The sequence below is a fragment of the Hemitrygon akajei genome, chromosome 5 (genome assembly GCF_048418815.1).
Source record: "Hemitrygon akajei chromosome 5, sHemAka1.3, whole genome shotgun sequence".
In the NCBI taxonomy this organism is placed as follows: Eukaryota; Metazoa; Chordata; class Chondrichthyes; order Myliobatiformes; family Dasyatidae; genus Hemitrygon; species Hemitrygon akajei.
Window position 1 is genome coordinate 48,338,247 of NC_133128.1, and position 17,866 is coordinate 48,356,112.

The window sequence follows — 17,866 nt, forward strand, 5'->3', positions numbered from 1 at the left end:
TAGCATTTTCCCCACCACCTATGTCAGACTAACCGGTCTATAATTCCCTGGTTTTTCTCTCCCTCCTTTTTTAAAAAAGTGGGGTTATATTAGCCACCCTCCAATCCTCAGGAACTAATCCAGAATCTAAAGAGTTTTGAAAAATTATCACTAATGCATCCACTAATTCTTGGGCTACTTCCTTAAGCACTCTGGGATGCAGACCATCTGGCCCTGGGGATTTATCTGCCTTTAATCCCTTCAATTAACCTAACACCACTTCCCTACTAACATGTATTTCCATCAGTTCCTCCATCTCACTAGACCCTCGGTCCCCCACTATTTCCGGAAGATTATTTATGTCCTCATTAGTGAAGACAGAACCAAAGTAGTTATTCAATTGGTCTGCCAACATTCAGAAGGATGTTTCTGGGTCTGGAGGACCTGAGCTACAAGGAAAGATTGAATAGATTAGGACTTTATTCCTTGGAAGTTAAAAGACTTGAGATTTGATAGATATACAAAATTGAAGGGTTAATAAGGAAAATGTAAGCAGGCTTTTTCCTCGAGGTCATGGCTTAAGGGTGAAAGGTGAAATGTTTTAGAACATGAGGGGAACTTCACTGAGGGGCATGAGAGCGTATACGAGCTGCTAGCACAAATGGTGCATGAAAGTTCAATTTCGACATTTAAGATAAGTTTGGAGGGCTATGGTCCTGGTACAGGTTGATGGGACTGGGCAGTTTAAATGGTTTGGCATGAATCAGATGTGCCAATTTCTGTCCTGTACTTTTCGTGATTCTAACAGCGAAAGCAGTATGCAATAGAATTCCACAAACACTGGATCAGATAAAGTCTGCGGTCCTGACAATGGTGGGCCATTAAATGGCCAGTAGACTATTTGGCATGGGAATGTTTTTGGGGTAATGTCAGAATTCAATTTCTGAATGCCCAAGATCAGGCATTCATTACCATCTTCACCCATATACTGTTTCCTCCTGAAGTTCTTATTTAAAAAATGCCATTTTGATACCAAGAATTGGATTTCTACTTAATTTCACAGAAAGAATGGATGATTTATTTTTCTGACACACCATCTTCTCAATCCTTCAAGTAGTGTTTTCAATACCAATGTTATGCTTTTATACAAAGGTTTTGACAAGCATAGAAGCCAATAACTATAGGCTACAATATTGGAAAAAGGCAGTTGTCTGACTTCTTAAGTCTACTTAAATCACCATTACTTTGGTAGGAAATAGCTCGTCACCTACGGCCTCGCAGCTTACGTGCTCTCTATGGAAAAACTAAAGTTCAAAATGCAGTACATTGCACAGACCTTCCTGAAGATGGAGTTCTGGAGGTAAGAAAAAAACTAATTTACAGGTGGAGTCTATGAACAAAATGGCTTCAGTGGTTGGTGATTATCAACTAACTTTTACCCAAATATAATCTTGCTCAATGACCTGAAAATCTCACTAAAATCAACACAGCCAAATTGAAAAGCTGTTGTTGAAGAGCCTCAACTAAAATGGATGGAGGTTAGTTGTTTTAGTTGCTCCTCAGTGTTACCAAACTTGTCTTTTATCTCTCTATAACTAGAGAATGCATTTCCCTAACCCAGCATCTGGAACCCAAAACCAAAATAATTTCACAAAACAAATTCTTAGCTATGACAATTCACAGATTATTACCACTTAAGGCTGTTAGGAAATCCTAATAACTTTTATATTAATTACATCCAAATAGCTAGATGTTTGCCCAATCTATAAAGCATACCCAATGTGCTGCAGCTGGACTAACAGTCCAATGTAGCACAGGGAGCTTTCTCAGCATAGCCACACAATTACTGGCAGATTAAACACCTCCCCTCCATCCCAGTCCATTCTCCATAGGATCGTAGCCATCAGTGAGACAGGGTGCACTGTATGTTTGGCCCAAGTTTAAATTATACACCAAAACCAATTTAAAATAGGAACTCAAATTACTGAGCTTTTTATCCAGGACCTGACATCATCTTTTGAATGGGGACTACTGTAGTTTGACTAGATATAAAATAGGACAGACTCAGTGGTCACATTTTGTAGCTGAGCCTTCCATCCTGCACCAATTGCCAGACTAATGCATTTGTTGTTATTTTCCAATGGCTAGATTTAACTGCATAAATGTCAAAGTTAATGCCAAAGTATTTCATCTGCAATAAAGAATTGTTTCATATTTGTTTGGCTTTATTAGTGCAATTCAGGAGTATACTGTCATGTACTTAGTTAAACCTTTGTCCTTTACAGGTCCAGTATTTTTTCAAGATTTTGGACAAATGACAAGTCTCAAGTATTAACATCCAAAAAAGTTCACAACAATGGGTTCTTAGATTTTTATTTTTCTGATGCTTTAAATCAGGTGTGGAGCACTATTCTCCAAACAAGTTTACAGATGTTACATTGCACTTGCATTTAACATGAACATCCTACTGCATTGGTTTACTTCAAATAAAGATGATTTTACCAGTGACTTTGGTATCTTTTATACATTACACTTTGCAGAAAAATTGTACAACTGCATAAATATAAAATCTTTCACCAGAACTGGTTAAAGCATTCAAAGACAATGACGTGATGGCTCCGGAAAGTAACTTGACAACCAGACCAAGATCTTAACATAATTCTGTTTCAGCTTCCGATCTAAGTGTAATAAAACCCACCCTGCACTAATGTTGCCAAAAGAAAAAAAGCATGTTCTCCTAACCACCCACCCTCCTGACAAAAAAAAGAGTGCAGTATGTTCATACACATGGGTATAACAGAAATGAAGTACCATTGCAATTTTCAGAGTATTTACAACTTGGAAAGCGGTTTGCTTAAAAAACTGCAACATAGCTTGAAAGACCAGTGAATGCACTACAGTACTGTACACTCAAACCCACACGAGGCACAAGGGAGCAATACCCAAAGGACAAACACTGCTACAACATTAGTGGAATTATAATTTACAGTAATGGGCAAACCCATGGCTCAAGTAGTATCATTTACAGTAGAATAAATATGTACTACTATTGCTTTTATTTTACATACCTAGATGCAGAAAGCTAGTGTAAAGCATACAGATTAAGTGTCGGTCCCATATGTATGACAGTTTGTTCAAGACTAATTTGTAATAAGGGGCAAATTCAATTACAGTTATCAGCTTTTAACCTCAAATTTTACTTCAAAACGCCCCTGAGAGCGATCTTTTTCACTATAATCAATGTTCTCACCAAACACTTTACATTCAATGCGCAACTCCGTATTGTATGTGAGGTTGGTAAACTGAATACCAACCAAGGGCTGAAGGTAATTTTTCTGCAGACGCTTGCCATAGTATGGATAGTACTGTAAAGGAAAGCCAGCAAATCCTCCAAAGCCTAAATATTCCACATTTCCAATTTTGTGTTTGTCTTCGTCTTTCTAAACAAAGAAATAAAAATAAATTCAGTACTTCCTCTTGAGTAAATTAGCATACAGGTAGTCAAACTTAATTATTCCAAACTTAAAGTTAGGAAAGGCAGAGCACTGAATAAGATGGAAACAAAATGCATGGATGAGTTTTTCATTGACAAATACTGCTCTTCCCTCTGATATCTACAGAAAACACCATGAATGTCAATTTGTTAGCTCAACAGAGTAGTGCCTGCTATAGTCAGCCAATGTAAAATTCCACAAGAGTACACTAATAATTGTTAGTTGCACATTGTGGCTGAAAGCATCGATGAATATCATAGCCATTCAAACTTTCCACCGACCCTGGCAACTACTTTTATCAGCCCAGAGATGGACTCAATGGCTCTCAAAACTAATCAAAATCTGGCTAGTACAACTGCATACCTTCACTGAGCCAACTGCTGAACTGTGGAAGGCAGGCTCCCCCCACTCAGTTCACCACAGGCCACAGGACAATGAAAGACTGCCTTCATCATTTCTATCACTGGCCATATCAGCAGTCACTCGCAACAGGTATGCACACATTAGGACAGAAATCAGCCAGAATTTTGAGCAAGTTCCTCTCAGGGTCTCTTTGTAAGCAACTGAAGTTATCAAATATTGCAACTGGAAAGTGAAGGACATGATAACCATTCACAACTACATGATCAATTTCAATGCAGCAGGAATCTTCAAAGGCAGCAAATGCAATGGTCAAATGGATTTAAGGGTGCTGCATCAGCTAAAAGTGGCATCATAAATTCAGTCTACGAAGTCAAAAACTTCACCATGGCCTTTAGTTTTCAGCATTATTCACAACCCAAGGAATCTTTGCCCAAGAGACTAGATATTTGAATATTAGCAGATAAATGATTAATTAGATTAATTATGATCTGAAGCATGTTTGTGCCTGGATTTGTACAACTAAATAATAATTACAGAAACAGCAACAGAGCATGAACTGATGAATTTTGATAAAACAATGCTCATTAAAGGAAATGCCTGTAAAAATCCAAAGTTCCCATTCCCACTATAAAAACATTGTTTGACTTGTCTTAGTCACGTGGTTTAGTCTATATTTTGGGACAAATCAGCAGAAGATGAGATTATATCCCTCAGTATAACCCTGAATGTTATGAATGATAGTTCTGACATCTTGTCCGTCAACTCAATGAAATCTGGAAGCATTACTGCATTTGTGGCTGGCTGAGAAGTCAGACAAACTGGCATCAATTGTTCTTCAAAGGACGGAATAGCAACAGTCTGTCTGGCTTATTAAAAAAAAAAATCAACATTCTGGTGCTGGGGTGGCAATGGCAAAAAGAGTGAAAATATGTGGCAGAAAAGTAGTATGAACTTCCAAAGTATGGAGAGTGCATTATTCAATAAAATGAGGTTAACAGGGTCACCTATCAAACTGATCTGCACTACATTGCTCAAAACCCCATTCCTCAATAATCCTAGTGATTCTCCTCCAAATTATTCATCCTCAAAAAGGGAGAGCAAATGATACTTGAGGTGTGCCTTTAAGGCTCTGTAAAGTTGCAGCATAGCCTATCTGTACTGTGTTTTGCAAAGGAGCAACAGCCCCTGTACCTTCGTAATTATAGCTTTAACTGCATCTAGCTGTTTTCTTTTGAATACAAAATGCCATTTTGTCATCTCTTTTTTACAATATTCTGCTTTCCAGTTATATTGAAGTAAATAACTAGACAATTCCCAACTACTATTTCTTCTCATTTAATTATTAATTAAAAGCTTAAACAATGTAGACTTCCTACCATCTTTGTAACTTCATCACAAAATTGAAAACAGAGGTAGCAGGATAGAGCTAACAAGAGCTGCTGTTATACCAGTGATCTGGGTTCAATTTTAACATCAGTTTTCTTGTTTGCAGAGTATGCATCTTCTATGACCTCATGGGTTTCCTGAGGGAATTCTGGTTTCCTATACTCGAGGCTGTTATGTTAGTTAGCTACCGCATATCACCCCAGTGAGAGTGGTCGAATAGGGAGCAACTGATGGAAGTGTTAGTGTAAATGGGTGGTTGATGATCAGTGTGGATCCCATGGGCCAAAGGCTGTTACAACACTTGCCTTAGCACTAATTTTGGTGGTACCCACTAGATATGGCTTGCAACCTGGAAACTGTTCTCAGTTTACTAACAATCCCTGACCCACTGCTAGAAGCCTCAAAATCATGCAAAAACTTGTCACTTTATCAAACATCCTTGAAATACAAATAAATATGTATATCTATCCACCCACATCTCTTCAAATTTGTCGAACATGCATTTCTTTTCAGAAAGTCTGAATATATTATGTTTTGCTAATACATTAATGGATTCCAGTATTTCCCTAATATCAGATATTATACTAATTGCCTATAGTTTCCCAGTTTTTCTTCCTTTCTTGAAATAGGGATGTCATTTTACTGTTTTTAAGGTGTAGACTATCAAGTCAAGGGAGCATTAATGCTCAGTCCCATTAGCTAGTCTTGTACTTTTCCTCCTCTGATAATTTCTTGCCTCGCTGTTTCTATCACCACCCTGATTTTTTTTAAATTTATTTTTATTGAATTTTCAATAGGTTACAGAATAGAAAGAAATATCAGCCCTTCCCCCCTGACATGTCCTTATGTATATGAAAAAGAAAGAAAAAAAGGAAAGGGGGGGAAAGGGGGGGGGAAGGGGGGGGGAAGGGGGGGGGGAAGGGGGGGGAAGGGGGGGGAAGGGGGGGAAGGGGGGGAAGGGGGGGAAGGGGGGGAAGGGGGGGAAGGGGGGGAAGAGGAAAAAAGGAAAGAAAAAAGGAGGAAAGAGTGCCTGGATATTGGAAGATCTCCACATGCTCCATGGAGTTAAAAATAGCTCTAATATATAAATTTCTTTCTTTCGCCAGATGACCAACAATTTTATTTTCGGAACACCTATATATTTAATCCTATCTTTTGTAAATAAGGGTGCCAAATTTTCAGAAATATATATTTCTTAAATTATAAGTAATTTTTTCAAGTGGAATGCAGCTAAAAATTTCATTCTTCCAACGATCTATACTCAAGTATAAATCCAATTTCCAAGTAACTGCAACAGCCTTTTTGGCTACTGACAATGCAATTTTTATGAATTCTTTCTGATATTTGTTCAATTTGGGTTCAGTTTTATCCCTTCAATATCACCTAGTAAAAATAATATTGGGTTGTGTGGAAGTTGTGTTCCAATAATTTGTTCCAGTAAAACTCTCACCACCCTAATTTTCTACTAATATTTGGATGTCAACCTTCCAGGAAATATCTGACAGAGGGAGAATTTCATTTTATGGAATAAGTCTCTAGAGTTTATTCCAAAGAGATGTGAATGATGACAAATCATTAATATATTGACAAAGATGAACTTTAAAATGGAAATAAAAATAAGGGTTACAATGATAGGATAGAATATCTGATTTGCCATGAAAATGCATAGTACAGGTAAAAAGGGCAGTGACACAAGAGGCTGCAGATGCTGGACATCTTGAGCAACACACAAACTGCTGCAGGAACAAAGCAGGTCACACAGCATCTATGGAGGGAAATAAACAATTGATGTTTCAGGCCAAGACACTTCATCAGAACTGGAAGGGGACAGAAGCCAAGATAAAGTGTAGGGAGTGAGGAGAGAAGGAGTACAAGCTGGCAGGTTACAGGTGAATTCAATAGAGGGTAGGTAGGTGCGTGGCAGAGGAGTTTGAAGGAATGATGTGGGAAACTAGGCGGTTATTAGTGGAAGAGGCAAAGGGCTGAAGGAACCTGACAGAGAACAACTGAGTATGGAAGGAGGCGAGGAACCAGACGGAGGTAATGGGCAGGTCACGATAGCAGGGGATGGTAAGGGAAGGGGTGAAAGGCTACCAGAATGAGGACAAACATAGGTAAGAGAGTACCACCTACTCCATGTGGGTGTTCTCCAAACCTGATGGCATGAACTTCAATTTCTCTTCCAGCAAACCCACACCCCAGTTCCCCCCCCCCTCATTCTGGCAGCTCTCTCACCCCTTCTCTTCCCACTCTCATGACCCCATAACCTGTCCATCACTTCCCTCTGGTTCCCCACCCTTTTATTCCAGTCCACTATCAGATTTCTTGTTATTCAGCCTTTTACCTCTTCCACCTACACATTACAGCTTCTCACATCATTCTATTTCATTCCACCCTCTCCCTCACGTCAGGTTATATTCCCTCACCACCTTCTTATTCTGGCTTCTACCCCCTTGCTTTTCAATCCTGATGAAGGATCTCGGACCAAAACATCAACTGTTCCCATTTCCTGTCATTGATGCCACCTGACCTGCTGAGTTCCTCCAGCATTTTCTGTCATTGGAAGGGCAGCTCACTCCTGTTCCTACTTCCTTCAATCCTCCAGAGGATGATAGTGGAAGATAAGAATATGAGAGGACAAATTGAAATTAATCAAGGAGGCAAAAACAGAAATTCCTGATCAAGAATTACAATTATTGGCATATGTTTGTGATTTTAAATTGTCAAACTATGGCAAAAGTGCCAATTTGTATTTATCCTGTACTTTAAAAAAAAACACTCCAATTGCTTTGTAGCCCATCATATACTTTTTAAAAGCACACTAATACAGTGTGAATAATGGCAACAAATTTGCCCAATAAAATCTCGTAAGGATAATACAATTTTAAATGAAACTAATTGAAAGAACAAGGTCTGTTAGTTGTAAGATACTTATTAGATATATTAGCCGACTGGCAGTTTGAAATCCAATTGTTCAATAAGGACCAAAAGGCAAACAGCAACTAATCAAACCAGATTTACTGTGCTTTTCATTTTGATGTAAGGAACACTGATATATCCAAGAGGTTACTGCACTGTTGCCTCTCCAGAAATACACATGTTGAGAAAATAACAATGCTTGTTAGCCAGCAGTTACTGTAGCCATTTGTATATCTAAATAGCAGTTTTTCTATGAATGCTTCAAAGTTATCACGTACCTTTGCTGCACAATGAATAGGAAGAACATATCGATTATAACTTGCTTGCAGTGGTCCAGGGAGATCGGTGTTATTTTGTGGAGGCTAGAAGAAAGAATTCAGTAACCAATCGCATCCACTTAATATTTCACAATTTCATACTGTTAAAACTGTTCACTGGTATAAATAATTCTGATTATAAAAGTTTATTTTAATGCAATGTTAATGAAAAGGCCAGCAATATTACATCACCAGAAAATGCAGGTTGATCCACACTACTTTGCATGTACAACAATGTGCCTTTGTATTCTTTGTTGAAATCAAGAACCTTTATTTGCATACAAATTTATAGAAGCTTCAATCCACTATTTAATATTTTTCTCTGCACTAGCATATCAGCAATAAAAATAATCCTGAATAATCAGAATTTAAATACCAAATATTTTTACCTTGCCAAATTGAGATAAAATGGAGTATCATAAGTAAACTTCCCTAGCAAAAGCAACAGAAACTTCATTCGATTTTTCTTTGGTAATGTAGTTTGCAATTATAATTTTGGATTACTATAAATATAGAATGTTGAATTGTATGTCCTATTTGAAACCCGTTCTAAATGCTACAGTGCAAAAAAGTCCCACAAATCATGCAGCGAGTTTATGAATTTTGGTTTTATTTAAAGGACTGGTACCTTAGGAAAGAAACCAACGATCCTGTTGAGCTTTGCAATGATGCAGGGTTTTCCTTCTCCATAGCCATACGTAAGATCATCAATTCCAGAACAATTTTTAAGCCACTGGCGCAAAAATCTGCAAACACTTTTCTGCCCGTCTGAATTATCTATTGCGCCTCTAAATTTGTAATCTGTAGGAGTTACTAAAGGAACAGATATTGTACAATTACGAATACACTTTACAACAGTAACAAGTCACACTACCAAAATACATTAAAACAAAATCAAAACTTGGAAAACACTTAATTGCAGACTATTACTGAATTCCCCCTTTTCCTTACCCAAAAAGTTAAAAACCATCATGAAGCATTTATGTTAAGGACATCTTCAAGCAGCTGTACTTCAAGAAGGCAGCATTAATCATTAAGGACCTTCACCACCCTGTTCCTGTTACCATCAAGGAAAAGGTACAGGAGCCTGAAGACCCACACTCTACAATTCAGAAACACCTTTCTCTGCCCCGTCAGATTTCTGAATGGTCCCTAGACACTACATCATTACTCTTTTTTTAGCCATTGCTTTTGTGATTTATAGTAATTTTGTGTCTTTACACCGTACTTGTGTTGCAAACATGTTTCACACTATAAAAGACGTTTATTATCTGGAACTGCACAAAACTGCATCTTATTCAAAAAAAATTGTGTTGTACTTAAGTGTAGTAAATGAATTTATTCCTCTACCTTAAGAGGGGGGAAAAAAATCAAACTGAAAAACTAAAGCTGCCTAAAAGCAGCAAGCAACCTACAATGAAGTTAAAAACATTTGGCTCAGAAAACATTTACAATTCCCACACTAGGGATTTTGTACTTAACACTTGGAGCAAGTGAAAATTAATTTTAAAGCACATCTCCCTCTACAGGCATTGTGGAAAATGTAAACAGGACAATTCTGCACACCCAATGGAACCAATAAGCATTGATTAAAACAGTATGGATTCCAAAGTACAGGTGTAAACTGGTTATTTTCAAAAATATTAAGTTGATTGTGATGACTGACACTTAGTAGAAATCATTACCATTTCATTATTTGGAAACTTCTAATTTGAATTAAACTGTAATAATGCACCTGGCCACATAAATAGCTGTGATTTTGCAATCAGCAGTTGGTTTTTAAACTGAGATCCTGTTTGATCTATTTCTGACACTATTGTCTCCTGTCAAACTAACATTTAATCCTTGTATCACAATAAAGGTAAAGTTTAATTTGGTGATTACTGTTTTTGGAAGTAATAGATGGATGACATGATCATGAAGGCACAACAAAATCTGAATTACTTTTAACTTTTGGAATTTACTAAATATTTGGATCCTATAAGCAGCAAATATCAATGTGCTTTACTTGCTAGCATTTACATTTAGTCACACTTCACAGCTAATTAGCAAACCATTGGATAAGCTAGAACTAAACTGAAATCACAAAATACAACATTTAATAAGTATCAAAATCAAATTGTCTGAACTTAATGATGAATCTCACAATTATAACTGATTTTTGGAAAAAATGGCACAGCAATTTCTCCTTAATGTCACTGTGTACCATGTGTTGCAATTACCAATTAAATTTGCCATATTAGGTTTATCATCTTATGTAGTTTTTCCCCCTTGGTTATCTGTAAAACTTCAATTCTACAAACAAAAAAGCTTAATTCTTAATTTTAAAAAGTTACTTTTTACTCTACTCCATTCAATCTTTCCTGCAGTTTGATTTGATTAATACACACTTTCCACATTTCAATTTTGCCTCAATCTTTAAATCTTCTTGGTTAAGACGTTCAGGTGACGGCCTAATGTGTCACCTGAACACCTTTTAACATCTTCCTCTTCCATGGCATGATTTTACATACTCTTCCTTCAGTATATACAAGCTAAAATGCCAAATTACAATATGCCCTGCTTTAGTTAAAAACAGGCCAAAAAGATTTTTAAAAAATCACTTTCCTCCAGTGTGTTTTACAGAATAAAGCATTAGATAACTGCAAGGAAATAACTACTGCAGATGTCCACCAGAACAATTCTTCAGTATTCAAAAGCTCTCAATTACACTTAATTCTTGGCGGTATATAATAACGCAGTTCAGAGGGAATGAGCAATTCTAACACGAGATTACCTTACTTAACACTAAAAGAAGGCAAACAGGTTTTCAGTCCATTCTTCTGATAAACAGGACTGGAAGGCTGGCACACTTCCAGTAACTGTGAAAGTGAATATATGTTCACCCAGATTCTGACTTGTGGATAGATCCTGCCAGAATACTCTGCCCACAAAAAGGATGCCTGTTTCCATTGGAAGTTTTCAGATTTTTGCTAATAGGAGATGTGGTGGGAGTAACAGGGTAAAGATGATCTCACTAAAAAGTTCTAAGTATAAATTTTTATCAATGTATACTATATGCAACCTTAAGATTCGTCTCCTTACATGCAGCCACAATACAAAGGAACCCAATAAAACTCAGTTCCAAAAATGTCAAACACTAGATCATGCTTTTACGATTTATTTTTGCGTTACACCTTTTCAGAAGTGGTATGTGCATACTTGACAGTTTAAGACTACTAGCAAAGAATATCAGAATATGAAAGAAAAATAGTGATTGTCAAAGCTCAGGCCAGCATGATATTGGGTATCATTTGGTAAATTTTTGTTGACTGACAGTAATTAGATGTTTTTCTGGTAGATCTTTTTAAAAGAAATATCACTGACACCAATTAAACATTTGAAAACTGAAATAAATACAAAAGGATCATATTAATACTTAATGGACAAAAGAAAAAGTACAAATTCCAGAAGTTAAAAGTAATTCAGATTTTGTTGTGCCTTCATGATCATGTCATCCATCTATTACTTCCAAAAACAGTAATCACCCAATTAAACTTTACCTTTATTGTGATACAAGGATTAAATGTTAGTTTGACAGGAGACAATAGTGTCAGAAATAGATCAAACAGGATTTCAGTTTAAAAACCAAAAAACTTCTAATTTGAATTAAACTGTAATAATGCACCTGGCCACATAAATAGCTGTGATTTTGCAATCAACAGTTGTTTATTACATTTACAATTCCCACACTAGGGATTTTGTACTTAACACTTGGAGCAAGTGAAAATTAATTTTAAAGCACATCTCCCTCTACAGGCATTGTGGAAAATGTAAACAGGACAATTCTGCACACCCAATGGAACCAATAAGCATTGATTAAAACAGTACGGATTCCAAAGTACAGGTGTAAATTGGTTTGTTTTTTTTTAAATCCCAAATCAGCAAAGTTAGAAGGAATGACACGTGTGAGAAAGAATCCCCACCCCTAAAATCTATACTTGAAATAGCTAATTTTCAATACTGGAGGTTAATCATGTAATTACTGTAGAATAGAAATTCAATAGTTTTTCCCTGGGAATGTAGTGCCACCATTACCCTGCTTTTAAAACTCTAGCTGAAGTTGTTTCTCTATTAGTGGTTTCAAATTGATAAGACTTAAAACACCATGTGAATTTCATTGAGCTTAGGGTGACTGTATAATCCTAAAATTCACAAAGTTAATCAAAACCAAATGTGCTAATTTTAAGGAAAAAAACCATCTCAACAATTCTCCAGACTTATTCTGAGAATGGCAAATGCCATTACAGTGCATAGGTAAAACACTGATACAGTTCAGAGCTCACGTGGGAATGCAGTTGTGCACAGGAAATAAGAGAAAACTTCACCCCTGACAACAGAGTGGATGAAGTGCAGTTAGAAGGGAAATGGAGAGGGCTAAAGATATTATATGCTGATGTTGTCACGATAAATACTGCCCAACACCAATATTCAGTTGCATTAAAGTGACTGAGCAAATTATATTTTGTTAAATAAGCTAAAGGCTTTGTTTTCTAAAAAAAATCAACTCAATGAGTAAGAAACATCAGGAAAGTCAAGAAGTCTTGCCCATGCTCCAGAAATACCAAAATAAAATTCATACTTAATTGAAGCTTTAAAAGACAATATTTATAATTTGCTATGATAAAGGTGAACAGTAACCCAAGTAAAAAGCTGCTGTTTAGACTGAACTGGCATTAAAATAATCAATCCTCTTACCAGCAAGTTTGATGCTATTTAATTTAGTATTGAATCAGTTATCCAGAACATCATGCTTTCGGTTATCATATTATTTCTCAGTACATTGTCAAAACAAATGATTTTCGATGCTGTCACACACTGCTCCTAAACTTACCGCCACAGTCTTCAAAAGGATTGAGGCCACCTTGATTTGATTCATTGTAATGGTTCAAAAGTTTGTTCAAACCGGACACATATTTTTCATAGGAGCTGGGGTTTGAAACACTAAAGGAAATTTCTGTTTTTGGACTATACGGAGTATGCGATAGACCTAAAAATGAAAATTAAATTTAAAGATAATAAATTTACTGAATCAACCATACATTCACTTTTAAAAGAAATTAAGTCGAGCAATGGTTATACACATTACTAACGCTAGTTGAGATTGCAACTGCAAAACTCAAGTCACTTAAACAGCTGGATACAAGAGATCTACCAGAATTTGGAACATTACAAAGTATGCAAATAAAGCTGAACCTTGTTTTACTGTTCCTGTTTTATAAAAAACTATTTACAGAGAAGACCTGCAATTATATTGTGTGCTAACATCAGAAATAACTTTGTGGCTCAAAATAATGCACTGTTTGCATAACAACGCAGAGCATCTAGGGCAATTACACCTCAGGACTGCTGGACTTTTGAAAACAAAGTGGTGCTTTATGCAATAAAGCAAATACATTGTGGTGCAGATTACACAAGTAGACTTCAAGCATAAGAGCCTCTTTATGGACTTCAATATCAAAAATATAGTACAGTACAAACCACGGTGGCATAGCAGAATGTTACAAGACCAGATGAACATGAGTGAATATGATGTTCTTTTAAGCAGCTATTCGTTTTTAATGCAATCCTGTTAAAGAGAACAATTCAAACAAGTGGGGAAAAAATCTCAAATTTATACAGGCAGATTTGGATGGAACGATTTTAGTTATATTGAATACACAGGTAAGTGACCTTACTAGTTGCCCCTAGAATGTGGTACTGTAACACGCAGCCTCTAAAAAAAATTCCAACGTGTAAGTAAGCGCTCGAATGAGTTTAAATAATTCGCACAAATAAATCCCAATCACACTATAATCAATTTCCATTACACTTGACCACATCTTCTACCCCTTTACAGGTTTAAGAATACAAAATCAATATACCTGGTGGTGCAACTCTGTCCTGATATTTTGGTTCATAATCACTGATAGTAAGTAGCAATACTTGAATGGTTCCGATGAAGATTCCAGCCAGGCAGCCGTAAAAGATCAAGTAGAATAAAAGTATCTTGACTACAGGACGAATGATACAGAAAACGATGTTATTCTCTAAAGTTATAGTTGCAGAATGGTTAGTGGCATCAAATGGCTAAAGGCGATTCGTTGTCCATGACAACTAAGCTCGGCCTCAGGGTGTTCCACTTTTCCTGTGGATACGGTCTTATCGCGATGCGATGTGAAGTTATTATTCAAGGGTGGGACGGGTTAGGAGGACACGATGGTACCGGCCCATGCTGATTTCTTCCTCTAAAATTCACGCGGCCTATTTTTGAGCACCAAGGTTCAACGACTGCGTTTCAAAGAATTGAGAGAAATTTCAAACAGGGGAGAGGACTTGGGCCAAAATTAATTAACTTAGGCACGACTGCGGAATGCTCATTAGTATATAAAAATGAAAGCTCGAAAACGGGAATTAATTTTAAAACTATCGTACTACTAAGATGGTGTTTCCTTGTAACAACCCCCCCCCCCCCCCATGCTGTATTATCTGACTCCACGGGAGTGTCGGAGGGTTACCAACACCCGCCTGGGTGCACAGGGTGGATCCAGCACACCAGTTAACCATTGGTTGCTAAGAGACGAAATCCCTCCCGACCCTCCTAATCAGGCACATCGCCCCCCAGCACCACCCCCGTCTCCCTTCGGGGAGGGGATGGGGAATTCCCCCGCCACCCGGCGTGTTCGCACCAATTCCGGGTTGCGGCTGCCATGTGGGGTTCGGCCGAGCCCGCCACCTTGAATAACCTTGGGACCGTGAAACCGGCGGCGCTGAAACTTTCCGCTCTCCCCACCGGGCTTCTGTCCCTGGCACCCCCGGCCCCCGATCACACGTCGACGCCAACAACCGTGGTCCCAGACTCGCGGTTTTTATTGAAACGGCGACCACGTACTCGCGACGCGGCTGGGCTCCTTGTCCCCCCGCACACAATGTCCTTCACATTGACTTTTATTTGCCTCTAAACACACGCCCGGCAGTCACGCATGCTACAGGAAGGCGGAAGCCGGTGCCATTAACTGCTTCTCGCTCATACGCACCATTTTACACACACGCTTTTGTCTAAAATCGGCCGAAGTCACCCTCGCACCACGGGGACACTTTTCTTAAAAAACGGATCACTCGCAGACTACCCACAGGCAACATCCAGCAGCGTGTAACGCGGACCACGAACAACCACACAAATGTATTTTTTGTACGGGGAGGGGAGGGGGCGAGGTTTAAAAACAAGACCGGTTGGTTATTGGCGAGGGGGAGAGAAGCGAGCCGGCGGCTACTTACACCAGCTACCACCGGTCCTGCCCAAAAACTGCTTCTTCTCGGAATCCCAGAGGAATTTCTTCCATCCTCCACCATCGTCCGTGGACTTTTCTCTGGCCATCGTCGCTCGGTTCGCTGGCGGCTGCGGCGAGATCACAAGTCGAGTTTCTTTTTTTTAAAAAAGATTTACAATCAATCTTCGCCTTGCTCTCGGTGCAGGCTGGCCCTCACCTCAAGCAGCGGCGGCGATGTAGTTTGTTTTTAAAAAGAAACGGAAAACGACGGTTGGAAGGCGCTCTCTCTCTCTCTCTCTCGAGGCGGCGTCTCCGGCGGGCTCGGCTGCCGTCCGTGCCGCGCTGAAGCGCCAGGTATCGGGTGGTGTTTTCTCACAGAGGGGACTTTAAACCAGATGTCCCCCTATCCGGAGAGGTGGTAGCCAGGTAGAGGGAGTGGGCAGGGGGAGGTCCGAGGAAGCGTAGTGAAGGACAGAGTGGAAGCTCCAGGTGAGAGGAGTTTCGAGGAAGGTAAAGGAGTCCACGGCCCTGGATTTTATCGGCTCCAGCTCCGCCTCGCCGCGCTAATGAGTCGCTCGGCCAGGGAGGCCGGGCGCCAGCCAATCAGCAGCGGGCCGCCTCGGTGACGTCGCAAGCCCCCCCCGCCCCCCCGAGGTGAGCGCGCCGGCCGGGCCCGCCCTCCGGAGAGCGGCTGAATGGGGAACTGGCTGAGCGCTGTTGCCACAAGGACAGCTCGCAAAGTGCTGATTTATTACAGCTCTTTTTTTAAAAACGCACACACTGGCAAAAGGGGGGGAGAGAAAAACCAAGTCTGCAGTCTAAACTTGCAAAAAGCTTTTCCCATGACCATAACGACAACATTAAAATTCCCTTCTGGTGAACGACTGTAATATAGTGGAATCTTATCATTCAATCAGCGTCCTTTAATAATGTGATTTATGTATCTTCTTATTACATCTTCGAGAATCGTATTTCCGTTGTTAACTATGCGCCGAAATGAGAATAAGACTCCACTCTCCCTTTTGTTAGGGAAAGGTTAATGTACTCGTCTCAGACTGCCCGGCCATGAAGCCTTTTAAGTTTAGCCTCAGCAGTGTAATTATAACGCAGATATTCAAGGTATATTTTTCCCTAATAAAGCTGAACTTGAAATGGTGACATTAATTTCTGTTATATTTAATCAGCAACGGATAATTTATAGGAAACACTGAATTGAGAAAAATAGGTTGTTTGATCCTTTCGAATACGAACTAAAAATATCGCTCTTCCTAGAGATTAGATTGCCAGACCAGCAAGTACAAGCTGGTACCAGCTCTTGTAATTACCAGCTGGTAAACAGACCAGCAAGCACAAGTCACGACTTTTCAGGCGGAGAGAAAACGCTCTAAAAATCCCACGATAGGGAAAAAGAGTCACACTTCCTGATCAGCTTCGGTCCTGCCCTTTCGTGTTTGCCCTTCAAAAAACTTACAGACCTAGAGCACGTGATTGATGCAGCTTCCGGGGGAAAAATACACGTAAAAATCGCTTTGATATTCATGCTCGGCTTCTGGGCCTATCAAACGGTTTATAAATCCTTAAAGTAACACGACTGGAGAGAAACTAATGTGCCCTTCAGATTAATGTAACTTGGACAAAGCAACGGAAAGTTACCCTTAGCAGAAACAAAAGGTTTAGTTCGAAGTACGTAAACGCTCCCATCATATAGACAATGTGATTCTAATAACCTTCATTGAGATTAGTTATTAAACCAAAATATTTTGTCATGTTGGAGTTAATTACAAGGGCAGCATGAATGGACGATATAAATGCAGTCTTCGGGTTTAGTCATTAAATTATATAAACAACAGCACCAAGCACCTCTAGATTTTCTGTTTATTTATAAAATATACCAAGCATATGAGCAACCTCCTATGATGACGCATTTATGCTGCAACAGTATTTTGAAGCACAGGCACAACTATTAACAAAGGGTAGCAATTTAAACAGCAGTCAAATGTAAAAGTTTGATTTTACTGATTTGGACTATAGGTCTTATAGACTGTACTGTAAATTATACATTGTAGTGTGGGCTTCTTTTAACCGCACTATTCACAGTGAAGCAGTTCACTTTCTCGTC

The 17,866-nt window shown here is 38.8% G+C and overlaps 2 protein-coding genes across 5 annotated transcripts in view; one reads left to right on the forward strand and one right to left on the reverse strand.

Annotated features, from left to right (window-relative positions):
* The window catches only part of nme7 (NME/NM23 family member 7), a 154,941-nt gene extending 152,454 nt beyond the window's left edge, over positions 1–2,487 (forward strand). For both annotated transcript variants that reach the window (XM_073045481.1, XM_073045479.1), the window contains exons 10-11: positions 1,232–1,339; positions 2,265–2,487. In XM_073045481.1, coding sequence (XP_072901582.1) covers positions 1,232–1,339; positions 2,265–2,297 — 141 coding nt within the window. In that variant the 3' untranslated portion in view covers positions 2,298–2,487. The remainder of the gene's footprint in view (positions 1–1,231; positions 1,340–2,264) is intronic.
* Positions 2,337–16,295, reverse strand: LOC140727760 (sodium/potassium-transporting ATPase subunit beta-1-like). 3 transcript variants are annotated; one of them, XM_073045484.1, is made up of 7 exons: positions 15,755–16,295; positions 14,362–14,490; positions 13,332–13,487; positions 9,087–9,271; positions 8,420–8,503; positions 7,753–7,813; positions 2,337–3,419 (listed from the first exon to the last, which is right to left on the reverse strand). In XM_073045484.1, the coding sequence occupies exons 1-7, from the start codon at positions 15,852–15,854 to the stop codon at positions 3,244–3,246; spliced, it is 891 nt and encodes a 296-aa protein (XP_072901585.1). In that variant the 5' UTR covers positions 15,855–16,295; the 3' UTR covers positions 2,337–3,243. The 3 variants fall into 3 exon arrangements, with proteins under 3 accessions (XP_072901585.1, XP_072901584.1, XP_072901583.1); XM_073045483.1 differs by lacking the exon at positions 7,753–7,813 and having other exon boundaries at positions 15,755–15,875; positions 15,965–16,292; XM_073045482.1 differs by lacking the exon at positions 7,753–7,813 and having other exon boundaries at positions 15,755–16,292.
* Positions 16,296–17,866: the final 1,571 nt, after the last annotated feature.